Source organism: Lepidochelys olivacea (assembly GCF_965140295.1).
Source record: "Lepidochelys olivacea isolate rLepOli2 genome assembly, chromosome: 3".
In the NCBI taxonomy this organism is placed as follows: Eukaryota; Metazoa; Chordata; order Testudines; family Cheloniidae; genus Lepidochelys; species Lepidochelys olivacea.
In genome coordinates, this window is record NC_140413.1 from 196,218,670 (window position 1) to 196,241,397 (window position 22,728).

A 22,728-nucleotide genomic window follows, 5' to 3' on the forward strand; every position below is an offset into this window, starting at 1 on the left:
GAATCAGCTCAATTCCAACACTTGGAGTTCCTTCTGCTGGCCGGTGTCTCTCCTGCCTCAGGCCCCTGTGTCCCTCCCAGCCCCTAGTGCCCCTTTTCCTTGGGGTTCTGCCCACTGCAGTACCCCCACACCCTGGGTCTCCCCACCCAGGGGAACCCCCTCCCCCTATGCCCACCTTGCTTCAGTGGCTACTGCCAGTCATCATCTAACTCCCCCCTTTCTCTGGGGCAAATTGAAGTGTGTAATGGCCACTCATCATTGGCAAGGGGGTTGGACCAGCTGCCTTTGCCTATCCCCGGGCTGCACCTCTGCAGCCCCAGTACCTGCTTAGGCCTTAAACAAGGCCTCAGCCTGGGGAATTGCCAGGCCAGAGCTCCCCAGCTTCTCTTGCCCTTCCCCAGCACTGCTCTACTTCAGGTACCCTATGCTCCCAGGCAGCTAGGCCTTTCCCACTCCAAGGCTGGAGTGAGACTGACCCAGCTCCTCCCTTAGCCCTTATATCCGGGCCAGCTGTGGCCACCTCCTCAATCAGCCTACCTTTCCCCCAGGAGTGGGGTAACTGCCCCACTACAGTCACCAAGGCCACAGCAATCTTAGACTTCTCTGTCTTTTGCTTCCTAATGCAGATCTCGCCCCTGTCATTCATATGGCTATCACGTCATTGTCCTTCATGCCTACTTGGAGTTTATACTTGATTTTCGCCGGGAAGCTTCACCAGTTGCAGAGAGCAGCTACCCTTCGTAGGAAGGAGACAGTCACCAATCCCTACCCTCAGTGATTTGCACTGGCAACAGTAATACAGCTCTTTTCATCAAAGCACTTTACAAAAGCAGGTCAGTATTATTATTATCTCCATTTTATAGTTGGAGAAACCAAGACACAGAGCGGGGAAGTAACTTGCTCAAGGTCACTCAGCAGGGGTATCCATTAGGCCAGGGTTTCTCAAACTGGAGTCCTCAGACCCCCGGGGGTCCATGAGGGTACTTCATGGGGTCCGCAGGCCGCTCTGATCAACTGCTCCCCCTCCCACCCTCAACTCCTCCCCCTCCCTCCCAGTGCCTCCTGCACACCAGGGAACAGCTGTTCAGCGGTGTTCAGGAGGCGCTGGGAGGGAGGGAGAAGAGTGGGAGTGGAGCACGCTTGGGGGACGGGGTGGAAAGAGGCGGGGAAGAGGAGAGACAGGTGTGAAGAGAGGGTGGGAAGAAGTGGGATGGGGGTGGGGCCTTGGGAGAAGGGTGGCGTGGGGCTGGGGTCTGGGGCTGAGCGGGGGGCTTGGGGTCCGCGAAAAATTTTCAATCAAAATGGGGGTCCTCGGGTTGCTAAAGTTTGAGAACCGCTACATTAGGCCACAAATGAATTTAGTTCAAGGCTTTGCTTATAGTCCTCAATGATCAAGTCCTAAGGTACCAAATTGCCTCTCCACAAAGTCCTTCAGGCTGTTGCAATTGGTCAAGTTGTCCTGAGGTATAAGCTGGGGCAAGGCAGGGACAGTGCCTGCTCAGTTAAGGGATCCTGTCCCTGGCACCCCTTCTGTAGTATGTCTGCCAAAGTCCCCTCCCACAGTGTCTGCATTCAGGACTTGGCGCATGGACCTGATTTTCGCATCAGCTCTCTCTCTCTCTTCCTTTTTCAGCCCCATGTCCTTTTTTTATTCTGTTTTCTTTGTCCGTTTGGTTTGGTTTGGTTTGGCTGGAGTGGTGGATAGCTGGCTAATTGGGACCAGGTGCGTTTAAATTATACAGTGCTCCAGATGTATAACCAAACAAATATGTATATATAAATAAATGCAAAGACATAGAACCAAATAGGGTACTCTCATCTCCTTCCTAGAGAGAAAAAATCCTCCTCACGCTCACAGTCGGTGTCTGGCTGGAGTGAGCTGTCATTGGTAGCATTTGTGGCTTCTATAAAGTCACTGAAAACAAAATCCCTCCCCAAGAAGCGTATTTTTAGCATATTATGTACAGCGGCAACTGAGCATATTTATACTGGGGAAGGGTGGAGTCAGCCACCAGTGCAAACTCTTTCCCGGGAGATCTCTAGCTATAAAGCTCTCCAGTTCCTCCCCGTGTAGGTTGCAAATTGAACTCCATGGCAGTGCTTGCATGTGGTATTGCCAACGCTGGAATTCAGGTCAGAAGAATCAGACTTCGGGCATCAAGAGATTAATTTCAGGGCAGTGGGGCGCTCAGGCTAGCTTGGCACATAGAGCCTGACGAGTTGTTACTGCTGGTCCCAGTGTATATGGGAGTGATGGCTGAACAGAAATCCGGATGTACCTCTTACCTTGCACTCCAGCTTCTGTGGGGCTGCATCATGCTCCTGTGCTGTCCGAGAGTCGCACCGATGTCACCAGAGAATGTTGTATCGTGCCACAGCTCGGGAGGTGCATTTTGCCAATGTTCTGGGTATGACAGGTGTCACCAAAGTCATTGTGGTCTCTAGTTCCTGCAGTTAAGGATAAGATATGAGCCAGCACAGAGCCATGCCTCCTCTGGAGACTCCTGAGCCTACATGCCTGCTACTGCACCCTTTGTGGGTATAGCTTGCTGCCTGCCCTCCCTGCCAATTAACTCCGCTGGCCAGTTGTGGGAAGGGTGGAGCCATGTCCCTCAACCTCCTGCCTGTTTCCTTTAGAGAACTGCGGGCACCCTGAAGCAGCTCTCCCTGCCCTTCCGAAAGCATTGGGCACTGCCATTCTGCCTGACCCTTACACAGGCTGTGCATGGGAAAGAAGACACCACACCTTCCCCAATGCATAAGGGGAAAGCAGCACCTAGCCACAAATAATCAGTGGATTTTACTGGATCTGGTTAGTTTCACACTGTATTATTGAGAGAATATAAGATCCACAGAGATTATAAGCAAATGACCTGGAGGATGCCAACTCTCCTTCACTGATATGTCCTGCACTAACAAATCATGCTTAAACCTAGTGGGTAAGAAGAAGTATTTGTATGTTGGGGTTGAAGAAGTCAAGAGCTTTCCCAGTGCTAAGTATTCGGATTGTCTGATTGTTTTCTCATTCTAATTACTCTGAGTCGCACCAAAATCCAGCTGTTTCTCTGAATTTTCCCAGATCTTTATTTCCTTAATGCTTTTTTCTCCTATAGAATTGATGAGCTCCATGGGAGTTCTCCGAATCATATAGGGTCTGATTCTGCCACCCTGACTCACCATGAGAAAGGATGCTAGAATTAGGTCTGTAGTATTTAATCAGGACCAAATCTGGCTGGCTCTTAGTTGGGTGGACAGTATGGGGGAGCGCACAAGGAATTCTGCCCTGGTGGCTTGTACAAGGACTACGCTGAATCCAGTCCCTCCTCTCAGAGGGACATATTCCTCTCAGCTCACAGGAAACCCCAAAGGAGGGCAGGGAGGAGACAGGAGGCAAGGCCATGCCTCCACCCCCTTACACACCCAACAGCGAAGCTGGCTGGTCACACAGGGTGTCGTAAGTTGCTTCCCATATGGGATGCAGTGGCAGGTGTGCAGCCTCTTCACAGCTGGGAGTTGTGGGAAGCATTCCATCAGGGACACTAACGCTGGCCTGGTGAGGCTCGGCACTAGAGATGGGTGGCAAATGGTTTCCTTGTCCCATGAGAGAGTTCAAGATTTCAATTCTGCCCCCCCCCCTTCGAAACAGGATGAAAAGTCAAAATCTTGAAAAATGTTCACAAACCAATAATCTGAAAAAAAATCCATTTGGGTCAATACAAATGTGTTATTTGGATCATTTTGAAATGTTTCATTTAGATTTTTACATTTTAAAATCTTTTAAAACTTTTTGGGGTCTAAATTGATTAAAATTTCAAAATGAAAAGTTGTTTTGAATTGAAAAATGAAACTTTTCCTTTGTAAACTGTCAAAACGGGACATTTTGACAATTTCTAGGCTTTTGGCTTTTTCAAAAATGTTTTTCAAAAATGTTCGAAGGTGGCCAGTTTGGGTTCTCACGAACAGTTTCTGTTGGAAAATATCGACATTTTCCGATAAAAAGCATTTTGTTTGAAAATCTTCGACCAGCTCTACTCAGCAACACTCCTTAACCATCTTCTGTGCTGCAACAGTACAGTTTAGCCTGCAGGGAGTCACTCAGAAAGTCTATTTAAATGCCCTAGTTTTATTCTTTTTGGCTAATAAGTCCATAAAACAAAAACCACTCTCAATGGTTCCTGCTTGAAAAAGGGAGGGATCTGGCAAGCCATCTCTTTTTCCAGCAGGAACACTATGTTCCATACAGTACTTTTATAGCAACAGAAATGCAGGGGTGACAGCGAAGATGAATGTGATAGTTAAAAGCCAGATTTTTTGGTTAAATTAAAAAAAGAAGCAGCTGTTTTTAAAATGGTGCTGGGATCTATGCTGTTTTGGAGTAACCCCTCCACTTTACATAACACATGGAGCTGTCTGACATACGGTATCATCCTCTTTAGTTATAATAGTGTGTTAGTGTCTTTTTTCCACTGAATTACAGAGCGTTAGATTCATATATCATAGGGACAGCAAAATATTAAATAAGAGGAAGTCTACAAATATGCGCTTTACTAGTCATTTTCCCTATCAGCAAGTTTCGAGATGGGCAGCAGGACTCTGGGTGATATAACAGGTCTGAGTTAAGTAACCACAGTTCTGTTGTATAAGCTTTGCTTTCAAGATGCTTCAGCCAATCAGAGGCTACAATAAAGAATGTGCAAAACAAAGAGTCCATTCAATAACCACTAGCTTTCTAAGGAGGACATGCTGTTGATCTTCCTAACTTTGTATAAATCCTTCTGTACATAAGCCTGAAGGCACAATTCCTAGAGGCAGAGTGAGACTCCAGCTTGGAAAGTAGCAGAAGCACAGCTGAAAGACGTCCCAGAAATCAGCATTGGGAGGAACACTGTGAGTAATATTTCTAAATCTTCTAAACAACATGAATGACCTATAATTGCAGCTAGGAAAATAATGAAAACCTTTATTGTCAACAGTGAATCAAAGGGAGGCAGTAGGAGAAAGGTGACCTGTGAAAATGTCATTAAGGCATAAATATTTTCCCTCCCAGATTTCCACAAGCAAATACTTATTTCCCCAGTACTCTCTAATCAAAGGCCTATTCCAAATATGCTAATAAAGAGAGCTCATGCTGGATTTTGGTCTCGGTTACACTATTGTAAATCCAGAATATCTTCAGTAAAGTTGAGGGAATCTCAATAACAGATTTATGCTGGTATTATCCAGATCAGAATCTTCGTCTTTTATTTAAATGATCTCCCCTACATTTGAAATCTAGGATTTTAATTGAAATAAATTGACAATAAAACAATCCAAAAGAAACACATAAGAAAAAAACTCACTTGGACCGAACAGAGAAAAAGCAAGTTTCCCCTCCCACTTCCCGATGGTGCATTTGGGTGTAGTTAAATCCAGGAACAAAGGACAGGACTCTAAAATTATCCATTCATGTGTGACCTGGAATTCACTAATTTAACCCTTATCAACTCAGAACCGTTCACTTTTTATTTCTATCCAGTATAGAAGGAATTGCTGTGCTGCCATTTATTTGATGCAGAAAACTCGAATAAAAAAAATCATATGCCCGAAGTATGGAAGTTTACTTTGATAGATGCCATAACATTTTCCCTAGATGTCAAAATACTTGCCTAAAAGATATTATTTGAGAAAACGTCAGTTATATTTTCAAATGCCTCCTTTAAAAATTGATGTATAGGTTTTAAAATCTATAAAATACCCAGGAGCTGTTAAAGCAGTTTAAATCTTATTTCTAGCCAATAGATGGAGAGGTAATACCATGGTGAAAATAAAAGATTACTTTGTAGGATTAAAGATTCATAGACTTACAGATTTTAAAGTCAGTAGATGAACATGAAAAAGCTACACTGAAGGAACTGGTGTGAAGCCGGAGTAGAAGACTGAAGTAGTGTAAAAACCTAGAAAAAAGCAGGGAAAATGGCAGGTTTGCCTGATCCAGTATAAATGTGATTGTGATGTAAAGAAGACAGATTTGCAGATGTTTGCTAGTTGTTTCGTCCATAAACACACTCACAATATGTCCCTGGGCATTTCTAATCTGTAATGTCCTTCCTCTATTGCTCCTCTAAGTAAATGGGTCCATGCTGTCAAGGATGCTGGTGCTCTGACCACACTCGGATGGTCCATTTGAATTTTTTAGTCTGCTGAATGTGCTGCCCTTACTACGTCTCCTGCTCTGTTTCTTCATTCACTTGGTGTCCAGTCCTTCACTCTGAGAAGTCCCACTGACGTAATGGGAGTACTTGTGCCCACCCTCCCCCTGAATAGCAACCTGGGATACGTTACATTTGTCTTCCATACCCACGGAATTGCTGCGAGTTACAGCCACTTACTTCGCCATCTACAAGCATGTATAGCCCATTTTTGGACGATGTTACACCAGCCCCGCAGGAGGCTGGGCCGCCTTCAACAATCTAAGAATGAGGGGATTAAACTCTGCTTGGCTTCCTTCTGTTCTGATTTTCCTTTTCTGTCCGACAGATGTTTACACACAACAAACTGAAGATTTTCGTAATGCTTCTGGCACTGGCCACTTACACAGCCATGGTGGGGCTCAATGCTGGAGCCGGTTCAGGGGCATTCAAAGGTAAACACTAGCAGATGTTTCTGATTTGACTAGGTGCCTCTCGCTCCCAGAACACATGACTGCTTGCGTTTTGAATCCTGAGCTCCTCCAATTCAGTAGTTTTATTAGTCAGGCACCTAATGGTAGAGATTCTCATGCTTTGCCTGTCCCACTCTGTCACCGTTTTACCCTCTGCTGTTTCCCAGTCTTTTCCCCATAGTAAGAGATGGCCCTAGAGCTGCCTTTCCCCCAGAGCATACTGGGGGGCATTTCCCAGGTTCAAAGAGTCAGCATACTCCCTACTACTAGGCCCCTTGATGGGCTATAGGGTACAACCTCCCATCCCTCCATCCTGTCAACTACACTGGCTGGTGTGTAGGGGGTGGTGACATACCCTGCCTCCTCCCTGTCCCCTTTGGGATGCTATGAGCTCCCCAGAGGAATAGGGAGGGAACAGCCTCTGATTTCTTCCCACTGCTGGGGGCAGTTCCGCCTGGTTTAGTTTCCTTTGACTTCAGGGGGCTTTGGGTCAGGCTCTATGTGAGCGGTGTACAAGGAAAGCCCCCTCTCACCCTCCCAGAAGTGAGGGCTATACAGCACCTGGATGCAGTGACTTGGCAGCAAGAAAGGATGAGCTTCTTCTGTTACTGCTGCCTGTTTATAAAGATCAGTGCTGCCAATTCCCAACTCCAACAGAGTTTGTCAGCTCTGCATATCGCGGCTCACTCCCAGCTTTGTCTTTCAAGCCTGACTGGCTTTTCTGGTTCTGTGTAGCTGTAATTCTGTTCTCTTTATATAACTTGCTCGAAGTCACACCTGGCCTTCATAAGCGAGGATCATCACATATTCAGTGATTCTGCAAAGACAACCCCATTACAACACAGGAATCATTTTGACAAGAGAGTCCAATCAGCTCTCACAGATGTATGCTGATGCAATGAGTAAAGCCTGAGAGAGGGCGTGGAGAATTGTGGGCTCTTTCCATTACTTGTGTGCAGTAACATGTTTTCCTGCAATAACCTTCATTGCTCCAGGTGTATTCCTAAATACTGTTGGAAACATCTCAAACAAGTACAACACCGACTTCACACCAGCTGGCTGGGCCTTCCTCATCTGGAATGTCATCTATGCCTGGCAGTTTGCGTGGCTGGGTTATGCACTGTCAGGAATCTGCAGAAGGTATTTTTTCTCCATAGAATTTGAATGCAGGAGTCTCCGTCACATACTACCATAGCTGAGCTGACCCTGAGTTGAGGATCTTTGTCAGTTTTTTGCCTTCTGTTTTCTGGTCCCATGTGAATATTTATTATTTGTATGTGCATGGCCCTGTGCAAGGCATAAGATACAGACAGGACCTGCCCCAAAGTGCTTGCAACCTAGACAAGATGGACACCTAGGAGACACTGGGCAGTCCAGGGGAGGGACTGGCTACGATTGTTTTTATGTATGTCTCAGTATTAGCCTTGACTTGTTGCTTGTGGGCATGGTGGAAAGAGTGAGGTCAGAGGTAGGATTTGAATGAAGATGGGGTGATCCATCTGTGATGATCCCTTGCCCCTAACTGTCTCCGTGATACACAGCTATTTTAGTACCACTGCCTTTCCCACTAAGGGGGCAGCAGGATTACCATGGTCAGAGATTGGCACCAGTGCACCATATTACTCAACTGGAGTGCTGGGAAATGATACACTGTGATGCTGCTTTACCAGAACACACAGAGCCTGATTCTCATGGCGGTGTAAATCAGGAGCAAATCCATTGAAATCAGTGGTGTTACACTGATGTAGGAAGTGGTGGAGAAGAGCCACAGTGTCGTTTCCACAACACTCACGGTATAAGAGTCTGCAGACACTGAGATCTGCGTTTACTATATACACTGGCCCCTGGGGAGCTTTTTGAGTGGGCAAGAAATAGCCAGGCTAAATGGACTAGCAAAGATCTGTGGGGAAATCATGTAACAAAACTTGATTGGCCTGATTCTCATGGCAGCCCCTTTCTGCTGACAGTGGTAGAATAGGGCCATACTGTAAATGAGAATGAATCGCTCAGCTCTGCAGTTCCAGACTGTGCTGGGAGCCAAAAACGTTAGGGGTAGCAATGCAACGACATATGTGAAATGAGCTGGTGTGCTCAACCCTAGCTAGACAGGTATGCAGCTCACAACATGTTGCCATTACTGACACCAACCTCTGCACAGGGTTTTCCCAGTCTCAGTGGAGAGGCCAAGGATGCAGTAGGCCTGAACACTAAATGAGTCTAGGACACTGAGGTTAACCACACAAACACTAGTATATATTGCATAATCTCAATGTAGTTGGTGTGCATAGCACACAGTGACATATCATGGGATATTATGAATGAATTAAATGGAAAGCATGCTTTGTAAAGCCACGAGGCCAGATCTCACTGACACCAGTGTAAAACAGAAAGTACTTCCTTCACGTCAATGGGCTTCAGCCAGTGCCAATCCACTATAAGTGGGAGGAGAATCAGACCTGCAATGCTTGATCTTCCTGATAGTCAGTACTGCTTTCTCCAGATGCCTGCTTTTCATTGGCAGGAATGAACTTGGATGGGTCTACACAGAGCCAGATTTACTGCCAATATCGTTCTATCTGGTGTGGATACTGAACAACGCCATTAATGTTGGATGGCTGTTTCTGTGGGACCGAGAGTAAGTGACTGTGAAGAGAGGATTTTTGCAATCCGCTCCTTGGGCCTGATTCACTGCTGCATTACACCATTTTCACCCCTGTGTGACCCCTGCGAAGTAAACTGAGTCACATTGGTGTAAAACTGCCTAGGCCAGGGAACCAGGCTTTATGTCTTAATACACTTGGACTAGGCAAAAGGAAGCCTTTATATCATGTTTGTTTTGTGTAATGTTTGCTTTTGGCCCATGAGTTGGATCTGTGATATCTAAATCTAAAATCTCTTCCAACTTGCCATTCCTGCATACTGTCAATATAAGCAGGAAGCTAGGATCAGTCATCTTGTACCACTCTTCATTAAGCCAGTTAATTTTGTGGCTTTTGGTTATTTTTATTATCATAGTCATTTCACGGGCGCAGCACTGCAGTCATATTGTCATTGGCTGTCAGAGGAATGCAGTTGCTAAATACGAGCATGAATTGTATAACAAAGTAAAACAGCTATAGGTTAAGTAAAGGCTACACGTAATGATTAGCTCTGTTAAGGGTCATTATGAGTCCAAGAGTAAGGCTATAAGGTGAGGGATCCATTGCGCTGATATGTAATACAATTTAGCTAAAATACTGTATCACATGTGTTTTCCCCCGAGGTATCTCATTTCAGCCCTGGTTCTCCTGGCAGTCCTCCCTTTTACCTGTTACGTTGGTCTCTTCATTTCACACCGATCCTTGCATATCCATGCCGTTTGGTTCCTAAAGTCTCACAAAGCAGATCTGTGGCTCATCCGAATTCTGGTATGCTGTGTGTGAGCACTGTTATTTATAGGAAAGCTATACAACCACGTTCATGCAGGGTTAAAGGTGGCGAAGTTCAGATGCACAATATCGTTATGATTCCTACCCCAGTGTTAACTCACACCCCTTGCACATATCTTCAGGCTTCCCTTGTATCTCAGTTCCTCATCTGTTGACAGCATAGGAGTCAACAGGAGGAAGATAAGCCCCTCATCTGTTTCACGATGCTTCACGTATAGACTGACAGTCCAGATTGCCCCCAGATAGTCCTTAATCCATTAGACCATTATTAAGAATGTATAGCTGGAGTGGAAACTTTTCTTCTGCCTTTTCCTTTTGTTCCACGCTCTGGATGAAAGGGATTGATCCCCCAATCTTTAGAACAAAGATTCTCAAACAGTGGTCCGTGGACCACCAGTGGTCCGCGAGCTCCATTCAGGTGGTCCGTAGATAGTTCCCTCTAAGGTGGGGTGAGAAGAAGGGAGGGGGCGAATTTGGGACACGCAGGGCTACGACGGCGAGAGCAAGAGGCGACTTTCGCCAGGTCCAGGTCTGCGGTTGCTGGGGAGAGACCCCCCCCCTCACTTCCCAGCCTCAGCTCTGCAGCTGCTGTGGTGGAGGAGAGACCCCCCCCTCCGTCCCAGCCCCAGCTTGGGGGCTGCTGCGGTGGGGGATAGAGGGAGAGACCCCCCTCCTTCCCAGCCCCAACTCGGGGGCTGCCGTGGCGGGGGAGAGAGCGCACATCCATTGCATTAGAAAGGTAAGACTACTGATATTAATATAGGTGTTGTGTGCTTTTATTTGTAGAACAAAAAAACATTAATTATTATAACTTTTTTTTATAAAGCACTTTTATCCAAAGTGCTTTACAATAGTTAGCTAATGGTACAAACACCATTCGGAAAGAGCATTAAGTGGTCCGCCGAGACCCTCAGCAATTTTCAAGTGGTCTGCAAAAAATAAAAGTTGGAGAACCACTGGTTTAGAACATTGGCTGTTTGTGCTCAGTACATTGCACAGAGGCAATGATGTTGAATATCTTCAGCCACATGTGATCCTCCCTCCCTCCATCTCCCCACAGCAGAAAAGAGCTTCATACCTGCTACCTCCCCTCCTTACCCTCCTCCCCGTATCCCCCACCACCGAGAAACCCTACACCCCCTAGCTGTCTGGTCTACTGTAACCCCTCCCCTGACTGAAATGTCCTCCCTGACCCTCCCCTCTGATTGCTTGATTCCTAACCGGGAACATGCAGTGGAAAAGTGGGTTGGGTGAGAATGCAAGTCTGAGACCAGGGAGGATTTCTCAGCAGCAGGCAGTCTGTAAAGATGAGGCTCTTCAGATCACAGTCCTGACCTACCCCAGATACACGTTCCTGCCCCAGCCTGTCTCCCCACCACTTGTTATAGTCAGATTCCAGGACACGTGATCCATATACAGGCACAGACAGCGAGTCAACTCTGAGTTCAGCATGTGGAACTATCGGCATCACACCGACACTCAAGACGATGAATCCATTTGGCTCAGTGTTTACAAAAGGTGCATTAGGAATTACGTAGTGCTCTTTATGGCCCAAATCTCACCCCATGGAACAAGCCTGAATTTACAAACCCAGGCACAATGAAGGGTGAGGGTGGAGAACTGCACCTATTAGTAAGGGATGGACTCCATCAACCCAGGCTGTGGAGGGGTAGTGCAGCCTCTATACAACCAATCCTGAAGCTGGCGCACTACCATATCAGGGCCCAGTACTGAACCCAGGTCCACAAAGTCCTGAGGCAGCATCCTTAGCTGCAGCCCCTGACCAATAGCTTTGGAGCTGAAGGCCTACAGACCCGCAGCAGCCATGGCCACACCATGGCCTAAGTAGCTGGACAGGCAGCAGTCTCCATGGGTACTCGGACTATATAAAGGCCCCAACAGGAAGAGGAAGCTGTCTGAGCAACACCCTGTTACCTGCTGCTGAGACCGCCTTGCCTGTCCCTACCTTACCGCCTTGCCCCCACTGACCTGGCCCCTTCCATTGGAGCTTCTGGCTGATCCCTGTAGAACTCTGACTGTTGACCTGGACAGTCTCTGATATGGATTGACCTGCTGGCTACCCAACCACTGTGCACACTTGCCTACTGCTTTGGACTGCCCCTTCACCTGCCTTGGCCACTGGGCATTACATCCCCTCCCTGGAGGGGTATGGCTGAAGATCTGCATAGGTGTGAAGCCACCCGCCTTACTTCTTCCCATAAACCCCTCTCTGCAATAATGCTGATGGAGCCACTGTGAAGCTAGGAGTGTACCTATTAAGTGGGGCTTCCTGCATCCTGCACCTACCCCAATGTGCCATACCAGTGCCAGTTTAACCACCCATTGGGGCATGGAGGGGTGGCAGGTGTGGAGGTATACAGAATGTTTATTTCTCATCATCCCTCAGTGTATCATTATTCTACATGACAGGTGCAAAATGGGATTGCACTGTACGCGACATGGACCACAATTGCCGCTCTGCTGAATTTTGCCGTGGTGCTGATCTTCAGTGGGAACGTATCTAATAAGATTGCAACTGCAACCTCTCTGGCCATCCTTACCTTTGAACTGGTAATATGGTAGGTGACACTGATAGGCTCCCGTTTGTCCCTAAAAAAATCTCCGGCCATCTGGATCCTGCTCACTTCTTGACTCATAGTGAGTAGCATCAGAATCACTCTCAGACACTATGATTAGATATTTGCTGGACCATGTAGGAGAAGGGGCCTTATCAGCTTCTTCAGTGACTGAACACAAGTGGAGAATGGTAATTCTGCTCAAGGTACTAGAGTGGGGCGAGTTGAAAATTTACCATCAAAATTGTTTTTCAACAGAAAATTGAGTTTTTCAACAAAACAAAATTTTCTGCAAAAAGGGTCAAAAAACCATAAATCCAATAAACAGAAATATATCAGGGTTTGGGCTAGATATTTTTATTTGGAAATGCGGCCACAGTGCTTCATTGGAGATGTAGTCTGACCAGGGAGCCCAGCCTATATAGGAAAATGAGAGCTTGAGTCACCCAAACTACAACTCCCAGGAGGCACCGCGGCAGCATTTCAGAAACAAAACATTTTGGTTTTCAGCCAAAATTTTTCAGTATTGGAATTTCTACCTAAAAATAGAAACTTTCCATGAAAAAAAGTGGACAAAAATGAATTTTATTTGTTTTTATTAGTTTCCATGGAACCCCCACCTTTTTTGACATGCTCCATACTGGAGCTCTTCTCAGGCTCTGAGAAGTGACAGAGATAGTCTAATCCAGCCTTGGCAAACTCCATGCGTGTTCCCACCTGCTCCCTAAAGAAGTTGTCTGGGGGTGGGGGAAAATCCACTGACAGGATGTTCATTTTTTTGCCACCTTTATTTCCTCCTAGGTTTTCTCTGGAAAACTTTGTGCTTGACAAGTATGTGCGGTATAATCTCACTGTCTACCCCGTGGTCATTGTAGCACTGACTGGCATTGTGTGGAAGAACTACTCCCCTTCATCTCCAACTGACAACAGTGTTTTTACAGGTGGGTCCTTGTAATGTTTAAGCTCATTTTATCTAGAAGAGGCCACCGCTCTCTTCTGAATGTTTCCAGCAGGTCATTCCCCCCACGTCTTTGTGGGCAGGGAGAAGGTCCTTCCTGCTAAAGGGGACCTTTAAAAACCAACTAGGGATTTATGAGACGTCTTTAATTTTGCAGAGTGAGAGTAGAGCGAGGCAAGACCCTTAAACTGCCGTGATTGCCCTAGGGCCTGCTGTGCTCGGGGTGGAAAGCATACCCTTAATATCACTCCAGTTCATTTGTTAGTGGGGCAGATTCCATCCCCTCCCACTCTCCATCACCACCTGCGGGACGCTGAACGGATGTGTTCCCACGATGCAAGTGGGATAGGACTTGGAGAGCTGCCCCAAGACGTCTGTGCCCCCGGAGCGCCACAGGAGCTCCCTCCACTCTGCTGCTGAGGAGGGTTTGGGGGTGGGGAGAGCCACGGGGCGGCGGGGGCAGGGGCAAGTCTGGCAGAGCTCAGCTACGCAACTCACCGAGCTGGAGGTAGCACGTCCGCCACAGAGGATGCGGTAGCAGCAACAGCCAGAAAGCAGCTCTGCTGCCACTCTGTGGCCTGGGGGAGGGTTGCTTCCGATTTCCTCAGAGCCCCAGCTTGCACACTCTCCCGTTCCACTCAGGCTGGGTCTATACTTAGAGCTTTACTGGTGTCATTCTGTCAGTTAAGGGTATTCTTCCCATACCCCATATAGCTCTGTTGGTAAAAGCTCTACTGTAGTGTTGATGCCTTTTTAGTGGTATAAATGCGCTTCCGCCAACAGAGCTTATGCTAGTTTGGGAAACCGGCCTAAACGCTAGCTTGGGTACCAGTTTTGCAAGCTGTCAGATAGGAATGTGAAGAAATCGCCCCCTAGCCTACATCGCTGTGTTGGCAGAAGGCCCAGCGTAGGCACAGCTATACCGGCAAAAACCGTGTTTTTAACTTATTTCATTCAGGAAACTGGTATAACGTATGCTGGCAAAAGAACTCTTCTGCTGATCTAAGCTGTGCTTCTACTAGGAAAGTTTGCCAGTATACCTGTACAGGCAAACCCTCTCTAGTGGAGACAAGGCCTATGCTGCTTTAAGCCATTTTATACAGATAGTACTGCGTCTAAACTAAGAGGGTTTTTCTGGTATATATATATATATACACACATACACATACACCCACACATACATACATACACACACATACACACTGGTTTTAGTTAAACCAGCACAACTTCTAGGTGGTGATAAGACCTTATTCTGGCTGAGGGGCAGGCTCTAGGGTTTGCTCACAGTAAGTGTGAAGACAAGGTTTAAATACTTCAAGGGAGATATTGGGTCCTGTTTGGAGTTCTCCTCCTTTGCTGTTGTTGTAGCCCTTCTCCCAGTTACCCCCACTCTTGTAAAAAGACATAATTTATTTGCTCTCTCACACATAATAAAGGGTGCTCTGTTTCTTTTATAGTTGTGTTGCTGGGAGTGGCTTGTGTTACCTTTGTTGTTCAGCTGGGAATAGTCATATGGAGACTCTGTAGAAGGCCTCTAGTCCTGTCAGATTCTCCAGCCATGACACTGTGAAGTACATTTCCAAAGTGAAGACCTTAAGGGGGAAGATTTTCACAGCCATGAATGGGAATCATGTACCCAACACCCACGGCCTTGGTGCTTTGAAAAATCTCTGAAATGCAGAACAGAGAACACCACAAAAAGGACAATAAGGAGGTTACGATGATTTTGTATAAGCATTCAGGGTCTCCCTCTCCTTCCACTCTGATCGGTTACACTTACCCTACCATCTTTAATTTGACCACTATGTGTTTTTTTTTTAAAAATGGTCTTTTAAGTTTATACCAGAGGAGCAGACGAACAGGTCCCTCTGATAAAGCCTAATGCACTTCTGGATAAATGGACAGTAGCACTTAGGTATGTCCAGCCTGAGGCAGACCCGTGAACACAGTTGCCACACTTACACTTTTGCACAGACGTTATCTTTTCCTGTTTTTTTTTTAAATGGCTGTAAATAAGCAGTCCCTCCATGGTGACTGAAATACTAGAATATGTGATGTTGTTTACTAGAACAATGGATGAAATTTGTGATGCACTTCTTGTTTCCATTCCTTCACATTTTTTAAAACACTAAAGCAACTAATGACATGACATCTATATTTTCTGCTAATAAACCATTTATACAAACACCTGCTATTAAATGTTTATTCCCTGACCCTATAAACACTAAGGCACTGAGCTTCCAAAAAGCACTGCATGGATAGACGATCCCTATATCTGTGTGGAGTCCCCTGAAGTCAATGGAGCGCTCTGTGCTTGCAAGATGCCACCTTGTTACTGGATTAGGGCCACAGGCATGCGAGTAACTTGATACTGCTAAGGAGTCCCTTTGACCTCCTGTGCCTAAGTTGTTGTTGTTTAGGACTTGTGTTGCAGTAACATCTAACACCGTCAGTCATGAACCAGGACCCCATCCTGCTCGGTGCTCTAAAAACACAGAAAACAAAGGTGATCCCTGCCCACAAAGCTCAGTCTAAGTAGCGTTTCCAGGATGGGGACCTTGGTTTTTCTTTTGTACAAGAAAACTACCTATTATAATCAAAGGCCAAACTGGTATCTAAGAAGATAATGAAGGCAGATTGAGAGTAAAAGGGTACAAATAGCACACCATGCAGTAGGTCAAAAAGCACAACAACGGACTATGTGTTAACCTCAAAACACAAAAACCATCCTGGGCTATGAGCTGGACTGACCACAGGTTAACTGAGCCGGAGGCTAGCAAAGGCTGAAAGTCATTCTCTTGTATTATAAATGCGGGAGTGAATTTAGCTGGAGGGCATTAGACTGGCAGCATTAGTAGCTAAAGTCCTCTGGTAATGCCCAGACCAAGTACAACACAGACAACAGCAGCCCTGCAACTTCCCTACTCTGCTCAGCCAAGGTGTCACTCAACCCTGACCTGGAGGGACTGCCTCTGGGGCAAAAGGGAAGTTCAGACCCCATGTCCCTTGGCCTTGATATGGAGATTGCCAAAAAGGGGACTGAGTTTGACTGAGATTCCCTCTGAGCCTTGGATTCATGATGACTACGAGGGAGTTAATTCTAAAATAGTCCAGATTTTCTCTTATGTGCCATTTGGTGAGTGCCTGGTAGTGCGGGGGTGGCATAATTGTACTAAAAAGAAAAGGAATACTTGTGGCAAGTACTCCTTTTCTTTTTAGTACAATTATGCCACCCCGCAGTACCAGGCATTGTGGACACAGACTAACACAGCTGCTACTCTGAAACATATAATTGTACTAGTTCGCCAGTTGCCATAGAATCTGTAATGTTTTGGCACCAAGAGCTGTTGTGTTTGCTTTTGTGGGTTTAACCTATAGGCAGGAGCAACACCTTCAAATATGCTTAGGCAAAGATGTAGACAGAGAAACTCTTACTGGTGAAGATCTTATTTTTATGCAGTCAGATAAATAGAATATATAACACTGGGCTAGATCATCTCAGTCCTTATTCCCTTGTACAGACTATGCACATATAATGGATAGCAGCATGGGAAGGGAAGCAGGTTCCATAAACTCACAGTCTGCTTCCTGGACTGCTCAGGGCAGATCTAAAGGTGACACTAACCTGCTGTCTTGAAAAGCACAGCCTGGTGACTCCCAATGACAATAGTCTTCCATATGAGTTAGCTGAGATTTAAATTCCTACTGTAAAAGCCAACAGATTTTTTTGTATATAAACATTTCCTGCTCTCTCTCTTTTCATCATAAAGTAGCCAAAGAATGCCCAAGCCCAGTGCTGTCTCCCAGTTGCAGGTCACCGTTAATGAAAGCATGTTGGTATAGATGGAACTACAGCAGAAGTGGAGTGAAACTATCAGACAGTTCAGACTTCCACATATGCGAATACCAGATGGGACAGGTCATTAGCCAGCATTTCTGGCTCAGCCATGCATCAAATGTTGGTTCTTTCCTTTCGTTTAGCTAGGTATAGCGCAGGTTCCAAAGATGCAATTCCATCAACAGGGTCAGACTGAAGGGACTGATTTACTCCTGCTCTGTGACCCGCTAGATGAGCTGCCAGGAGGCATTCAGAAGACTTTCCTGCCCGTAACAGCACTGAATGCTTTGCAGGCCTGTCTGTGAGCAGCCCCCTTAATATAATTGGCTTTATTTAGCACCACTCTGGTAGTTCCCGGAGGGGAAAATTATGTGCAGCTCCAGTCAAAGCAATATATCCTTAGAGCTGGGAGATGATTTAAATAGGACTGCAGCTGTGAGGGGGGCCCTGGCACATGCTGATCTCACAAGATGGGACAGTCCAGCAACCTTCTTTAGCAAAACTTGATCTACCATGGGTGTCTGCCAACTGTAGGGGCTCAAGCAGCAATCCTGCAGTGGGGCAGAGAGTGTAGGCCGTGCACCCTGAATACAAAGCAGGGCTATGGAAAGTGTGTTTTCTTATATTTATAGCAGTACCAGAGCCAAGTACAAACATGTTGGAATTCCCTGCAGAGCCCTTACTCACTATTGTCACTTTCACCAGTGACAAATGGGTGTCAAATGTTACCATTTGGCTCTGGAAGCATTTTACACCCCCTTAGCACTGAAGTAAGTGACTACATAGGTGGAGTGAAACAGTGAACCAGCCCCTAGGTTGTGGCTTTAGCAGCTGCTATTGGTTTGCTACCATGCCTAGAGCCCCTCTGGCTGCAGAGGGCAGAAAATGGGACTTAGGCTCTTGTCACCTATGGGCTTTTGAAAATTTTAGCTCAGGTGCCTGCAAGGGTCATCCCCCTTGTCTGTGCTAACATGGCCCACAGCAGGATGCTGAGTGCTGGGGTGTCAGGGAACAACTGCAACACCAACACTTCTGTGGCCATGCCTATAGCAAATCTTGCAAGTGTTTGAGAACATAACACAAACACGGATACGCCGGTCTCCCAGACGACTAGTGCTGCCTGACTTCCCTCCAACAACAAGCCAGCCTCCCCACTGTAGGGATAGAAAATGGCTAGTACTTGAAATGTGAGTGTGGCGGGGCGAGGACTCACCAGCGTGGCACCTCCTGCTGGTCCTCTAGGGAATCAGCTCTTTCAACACAGAGCACCCTCTGCAGTCCAGTGTCTTGCCCAGTGCTGGCCCCCATGTCCCTCCCAGACCCCAGTGCCTGCTCTACATCTGGGTTCTGCCCCCCCCAGAAACAACCCACAATCAGGGTCTCCCCACCCAGGGGAACCCCCAACCCTCTATCCCCACCTTACCTCAGTGGCTATTGCCAGTCACCATCTAGCCCCCATTCCCTGGGGCAGACTGCAGTCTACAACCACTCCTCATCAGCAATGGGGGTTGGACCAGCTGCCTCTGCCTATCTCTGGGCTGCCCCTCTGCAGCCCCAGCACCTTTTGTAGGCCTTTAATTAGGCCTGCAGTTTTGCTAGGCTGGAGCTTCCCAGCCCTTCTCTAGCACTGCTCCATCCTAGGTACCCTTCTTAACTTCCCAGGCAGCCAGGTCCTTCTCTCTCTAGAAAGAGTATCTCCCTTTACTTCTGGCCCACAGCCCTCTTGTAAGGGCCAGCTGGACCCTGATTAAGATGGCCACAGATGTGGCTGCTTTCCCAGTCAGCCTGCTTTTCCCATTCACAGCCCTCTCCCAGGCTGCTTTAACCCCTTCAGGGCAGGAGCGGGGTAGTCACCCAGCTACAGGGAGGTATTAAACAGATACTGCTACATGGAGGGGATAACCTACTCTATGCATAGAGTTTGTGTGTATGGGAATGACGGAGCATCCTTTGAAGGATTAATCCAGCAGCTAAATGACAACCTTGTGCAATCACAAGGCTAGCCAAGAAGACTGCTTGACTACAAAAAACTATGAAGAAGTAATAATTTGGCTGACAGTCGAAGCACTGAAACCAGACTTACCAGGTCCCCATGACACAGGAAAAGACCCCTACGTATTACTTCTTGTCCTAGTCTGGTCGCTTCCGCTGCCTTTTGTTTAATACCACCCAAATGCCACCACTTCCGTTCCCTCACTAAATCCTCCTTGGAGGCTAGTGTATGTACCACAGAACACGAGAACCCACATGCTGTCTGCTACAGCCGCTTCACTATCATGGGTAATATCCTTGGCATAAAGAAAGATACAGTGCTGTTCTAACCAAGTACAGGTCAGATTTTATCACAAGCCTATAGTTCAATAAAGCACCACAGTTGTGTGGTAGAGTAGAGAGGAAGGATGGTCTAGTAGTGAGAGCACTAGTGTGTGACTTAGGAGACCAAGGCTCAATTCCCAGTTTCTTGTGTGACATTGGGTAAGTCGTTTAGCCTCTCTGTGCCTCAGTTCCCCATCTGTGAAATGGAGATAATAGCACCGCCCTACCTTACAGAGATGTTTGAGGATAGATACAGTAAAGACTTTGAAATGCTCAGATAGCATAGGCATCGATTCTGTGGGTGCTGTGGGGCTCAAGCATGCCTGGGAAAAAAATAGGGGGTGCTCAGCACACACCAGCCACAGCTGTTGGGCAGCTGGCTGCCGATCAGGTGCTCAGGGCCTGGCGGGAGGCGCTTGGGGGAGAGTGGCGAGGAGCCAGCAGGGGGCCTCAGAGGAGCAAGAGAAAGGTGTGTAGGGGAGGGGACGGAGCCGAGGTGGAGTAGCCACTGGGAAAAATAAGTCAGTGCCTACATCAGATAGTATGGTAATGGTGCCCATAATAAACATCTGCGCTGGATCTAATCATCCCTTAGCCATGCCTGGTAGCGTCTGCAATAACTGGACCCAGGGGAGACAGTACTGTATAGCAAATGTTCATCAATATTGCAGCTGCTGTTCTGGAGAGTCATAATGAAGGGGCTATCTGTGGATATTGTATTATGCATCAGAAACTAACACTGCCTCCTGCTTTTGTTTTTTTTTGGGGGGGCACAGAGCAACATCAAATGTAATAGTTTATAGATGGTGAATCTGAACTGGAACAATGCCTAATTAAACGAGTTCTGGGTTTGGAGAAATATGCCTTTGAAGCAGGAGTTCAAAGATGTTAATTCAAAAGGAACCTAAAAAAACTGCATTCAAACCCATGAGTGCACTAGGCTCACATTTAGGATACACAATTCCCTGAGGAAGAGGTGTCTAGTTTCTTAGGCCTGGTCTACACTGGGGGGGGGGGGGGGTGGCAGGGAAACCGATCTGTTACACAACTTCAGCTACGTGAATAACGTAGCTGAAGTCGACGTACTTAGATCTACTTACCACGGTGTCTTCACTGTGGTAAGTCGACGGCTGACGCTCTCCCATCAACTCTACCTGTGCCTCTCGCCCTGGTGGAGTACCAGAGTCAACGAGAGAGCACTTGGCGGTCGATTTATCGTGTCTAGTCTAGACACGATAAATTGACCCCCGCTGGCTGCCTGTAATGTAGACAAGCCCTTAGTGTGCCAGGGTGGACTAGGTCTGGAGGCCCCCTGCTGGAGGCCTTGTGGTCCTGCGTCACCTTGCCCCAGAATAGAGCAGAGAGAAGTCCTCCAGGCAACCTAGAGTGGCTGCAGAGGAACAACCAATCAGAGGGGCTGATGGAGAGACCAATCAGGGTCGAGGAAGGCCCTATATAAGATAAGCAGCAGTGCAGGGACCTTAGTTGCTGTGTAAAGCTTGAGGAATGAAGACTGGGTGGCTTGAAGAGCAGTACAGTACTGTGAACAGCTCACTGTGGAGTGCTCACTGCAGGCACGACTGGAGCCTAGGGAAGGATAGCTCAGTGGTTTGAGCATTGGCCTGCTAAACCCAGGGTTGTGAGTTCAATCCTTGAGGGGGCCACTTAGAGATCTGGGGCAAAAATTGGAGATTGGTCCTGCTTTGAGCAGGGGGTTGGACTAGATGACCTCCTGAGGTCCCTTCCAACCCTGATACTCTATGATTCTATGAAGGCTGCTGAAGACCAGGAGCCTGGCTGGTGAGAAGAGCAGCAGGACCAGCAGAAGATCAGTGCAGGCAGGCTGAAGCCCAGCGGGACTGAGTATAGAACCCGGCCATGCCAGTGAGGGTACTGAGGTAGGCCCCCTTGGTCTGGTTGAAGACTGAGCCCAGAGAGGCCCGCTGAAACACCACTTGCTGCGGGTACTGAGAGGGGCCCCAGCTGGGTGATTGAAGAAGGCTGGGATAAGCTTTAGAGCTATGGCCCTGTACCAGGGCAGTGATAAGAATTTGGACTGTAGACCCTGGTACACAGGGGACAGTGTGTGTGGCTCAGCTGGAGGGCTGAGCTGCTGAGAGAACCATCGGCCTAGGGGCACTCATTAAACTTGGGTCTGAGGGATAACTGAGTGTTTATAAGAGGAAACCCCATGCCATGTCTTATTTCAAGCAACAGTTTGTAGCTGCTTCAGATTAGGTACATAGTTATTGGGTGAATAAAATGGCTCAAAGAAAGAAAACTGCCACAGGGAGGAACCATAAATGTATAAGACAATTAGCAGTGGAGAAGAGTAAAACAAAAGCCCACTACATGCTGCAGATTCCTCGGCGAAAGAAAGCAAAGTGCAAACAAGGTGGCACCAGTGTGGACTAAGGGCATCCATCTATCCTGCTTACCTCCTTCATGTCACTCGGGTGTCCTTTGCTGTGGGGTCAGAAAAGGAAGAGATGAGCCTGAGGGTCAGAGAGGAACAATGCTAGTAGCACACCAGGGGAGCCTGAGTTCAGATGCTGCGGCAGTGCCCAAGGAAGTGAGCACATGGGGCCTTTCACGCCCACTAGTGTGAATGGGGGGGGGGATGCTAGGGAAGTCAAGGCATGTGCTCTGCTGTTGCACCTGTGCACGTGGGAGGATCAGGCAACAGTTACACATCTGCAGGTGCATGCTCTGTGCTGGCTCACCCTACTTCTTGATTTGCCTATAGAGTAGAGGGGGCTCATTCCGTGTGGGTGTAAAGCCCCCCTGCTGCCACCAGGCACCGCTCCGCTCACTTCCATTTGGGTTCCAGTCTTTCACTTCCTTGGTGCAGAGAAATGGCAGGTGTGGGAGGAAGAAGAAAGTGCTGGTATCTGGCTCGGCTGGTACAACAGGGCTGCAGAGCAGACATGTCTCCTGCTGGGGGATACCCCCATCTCTGGGGGCCCCACATG

The 22,728-nt window shown here is 47.3% G+C and overlaps 1 protein-coding gene across 3 annotated transcripts; it reads left to right on the forward strand.

Annotated features, from left to right (window-relative positions):
* Nucleotides 1-628: 628 nt before the first annotated feature.
* On the forward strand, nt 629-15,787 carry LOC311517427 (uncharacterized protein). 3 transcript variants are annotated; one of them, XM_084622274.1, is made up of 9 exons: nt 629-833; nt 4,787-4,887; nt 6,517-6,622; nt 7,636-7,780; nt 9,162-9,275; nt 9,903-10,047; nt 12,499-12,647; nt 13,446-13,585; nt 15,060-15,787. In XM_084622274.1, the coding sequence occupies exons 3-9, from the start codon at nt 6,517-6,519 to the stop codon at nt 15,170-15,172; spliced, it is 912 nt and encodes a 303-aa protein (XP_084478400.1). In that variant the 5' UTR covers nt 629-833; nt 4,787-4,887; the 3' UTR covers nt 15,173-15,787. The 3 variants fall into 3 exon arrangements, 2 of the variants coding, with proteins under 2 accessions (XP_084478400.1, XP_084478401.1); XR_014710692.1 differs by lacking the exons at nt 629-833; nt 9,903-10,047 and having other exon boundaries at nt 4,716-4,887; XM_084622275.1 differs by lacking the exons at nt 629-833; nt 9,162-9,275 and having other exon boundaries at nt 4,716-4,887.
* Nucleotides 15,788-22,728: the final 6,941 nt, after the last annotated feature.

Bases quoted from the DNA above. Each gene is read 5' to 3' on its own strand.
- LOC311517427 (XM_084622274.1), top strand. From the start codon at position 6,517: ATGTTTACACACAACAAACTGAAGATTTTCGTAATGCTTCTGGCACTG. The intron at 7,781-9,161 runs GTATTTTTTCTC...TTTCATTGGCAG, and splicing joins CTGTCAGGAATCTGCAGAAG to GAATGAACTTGGATGGGTCT. The intron at 10,048-12,498 runs GTATGCTGTGTG...TCTACATGACAG, and splicing joins TGTGGCTCATCCGAATTCTG to GTGCAAAATGGGATTGCACT.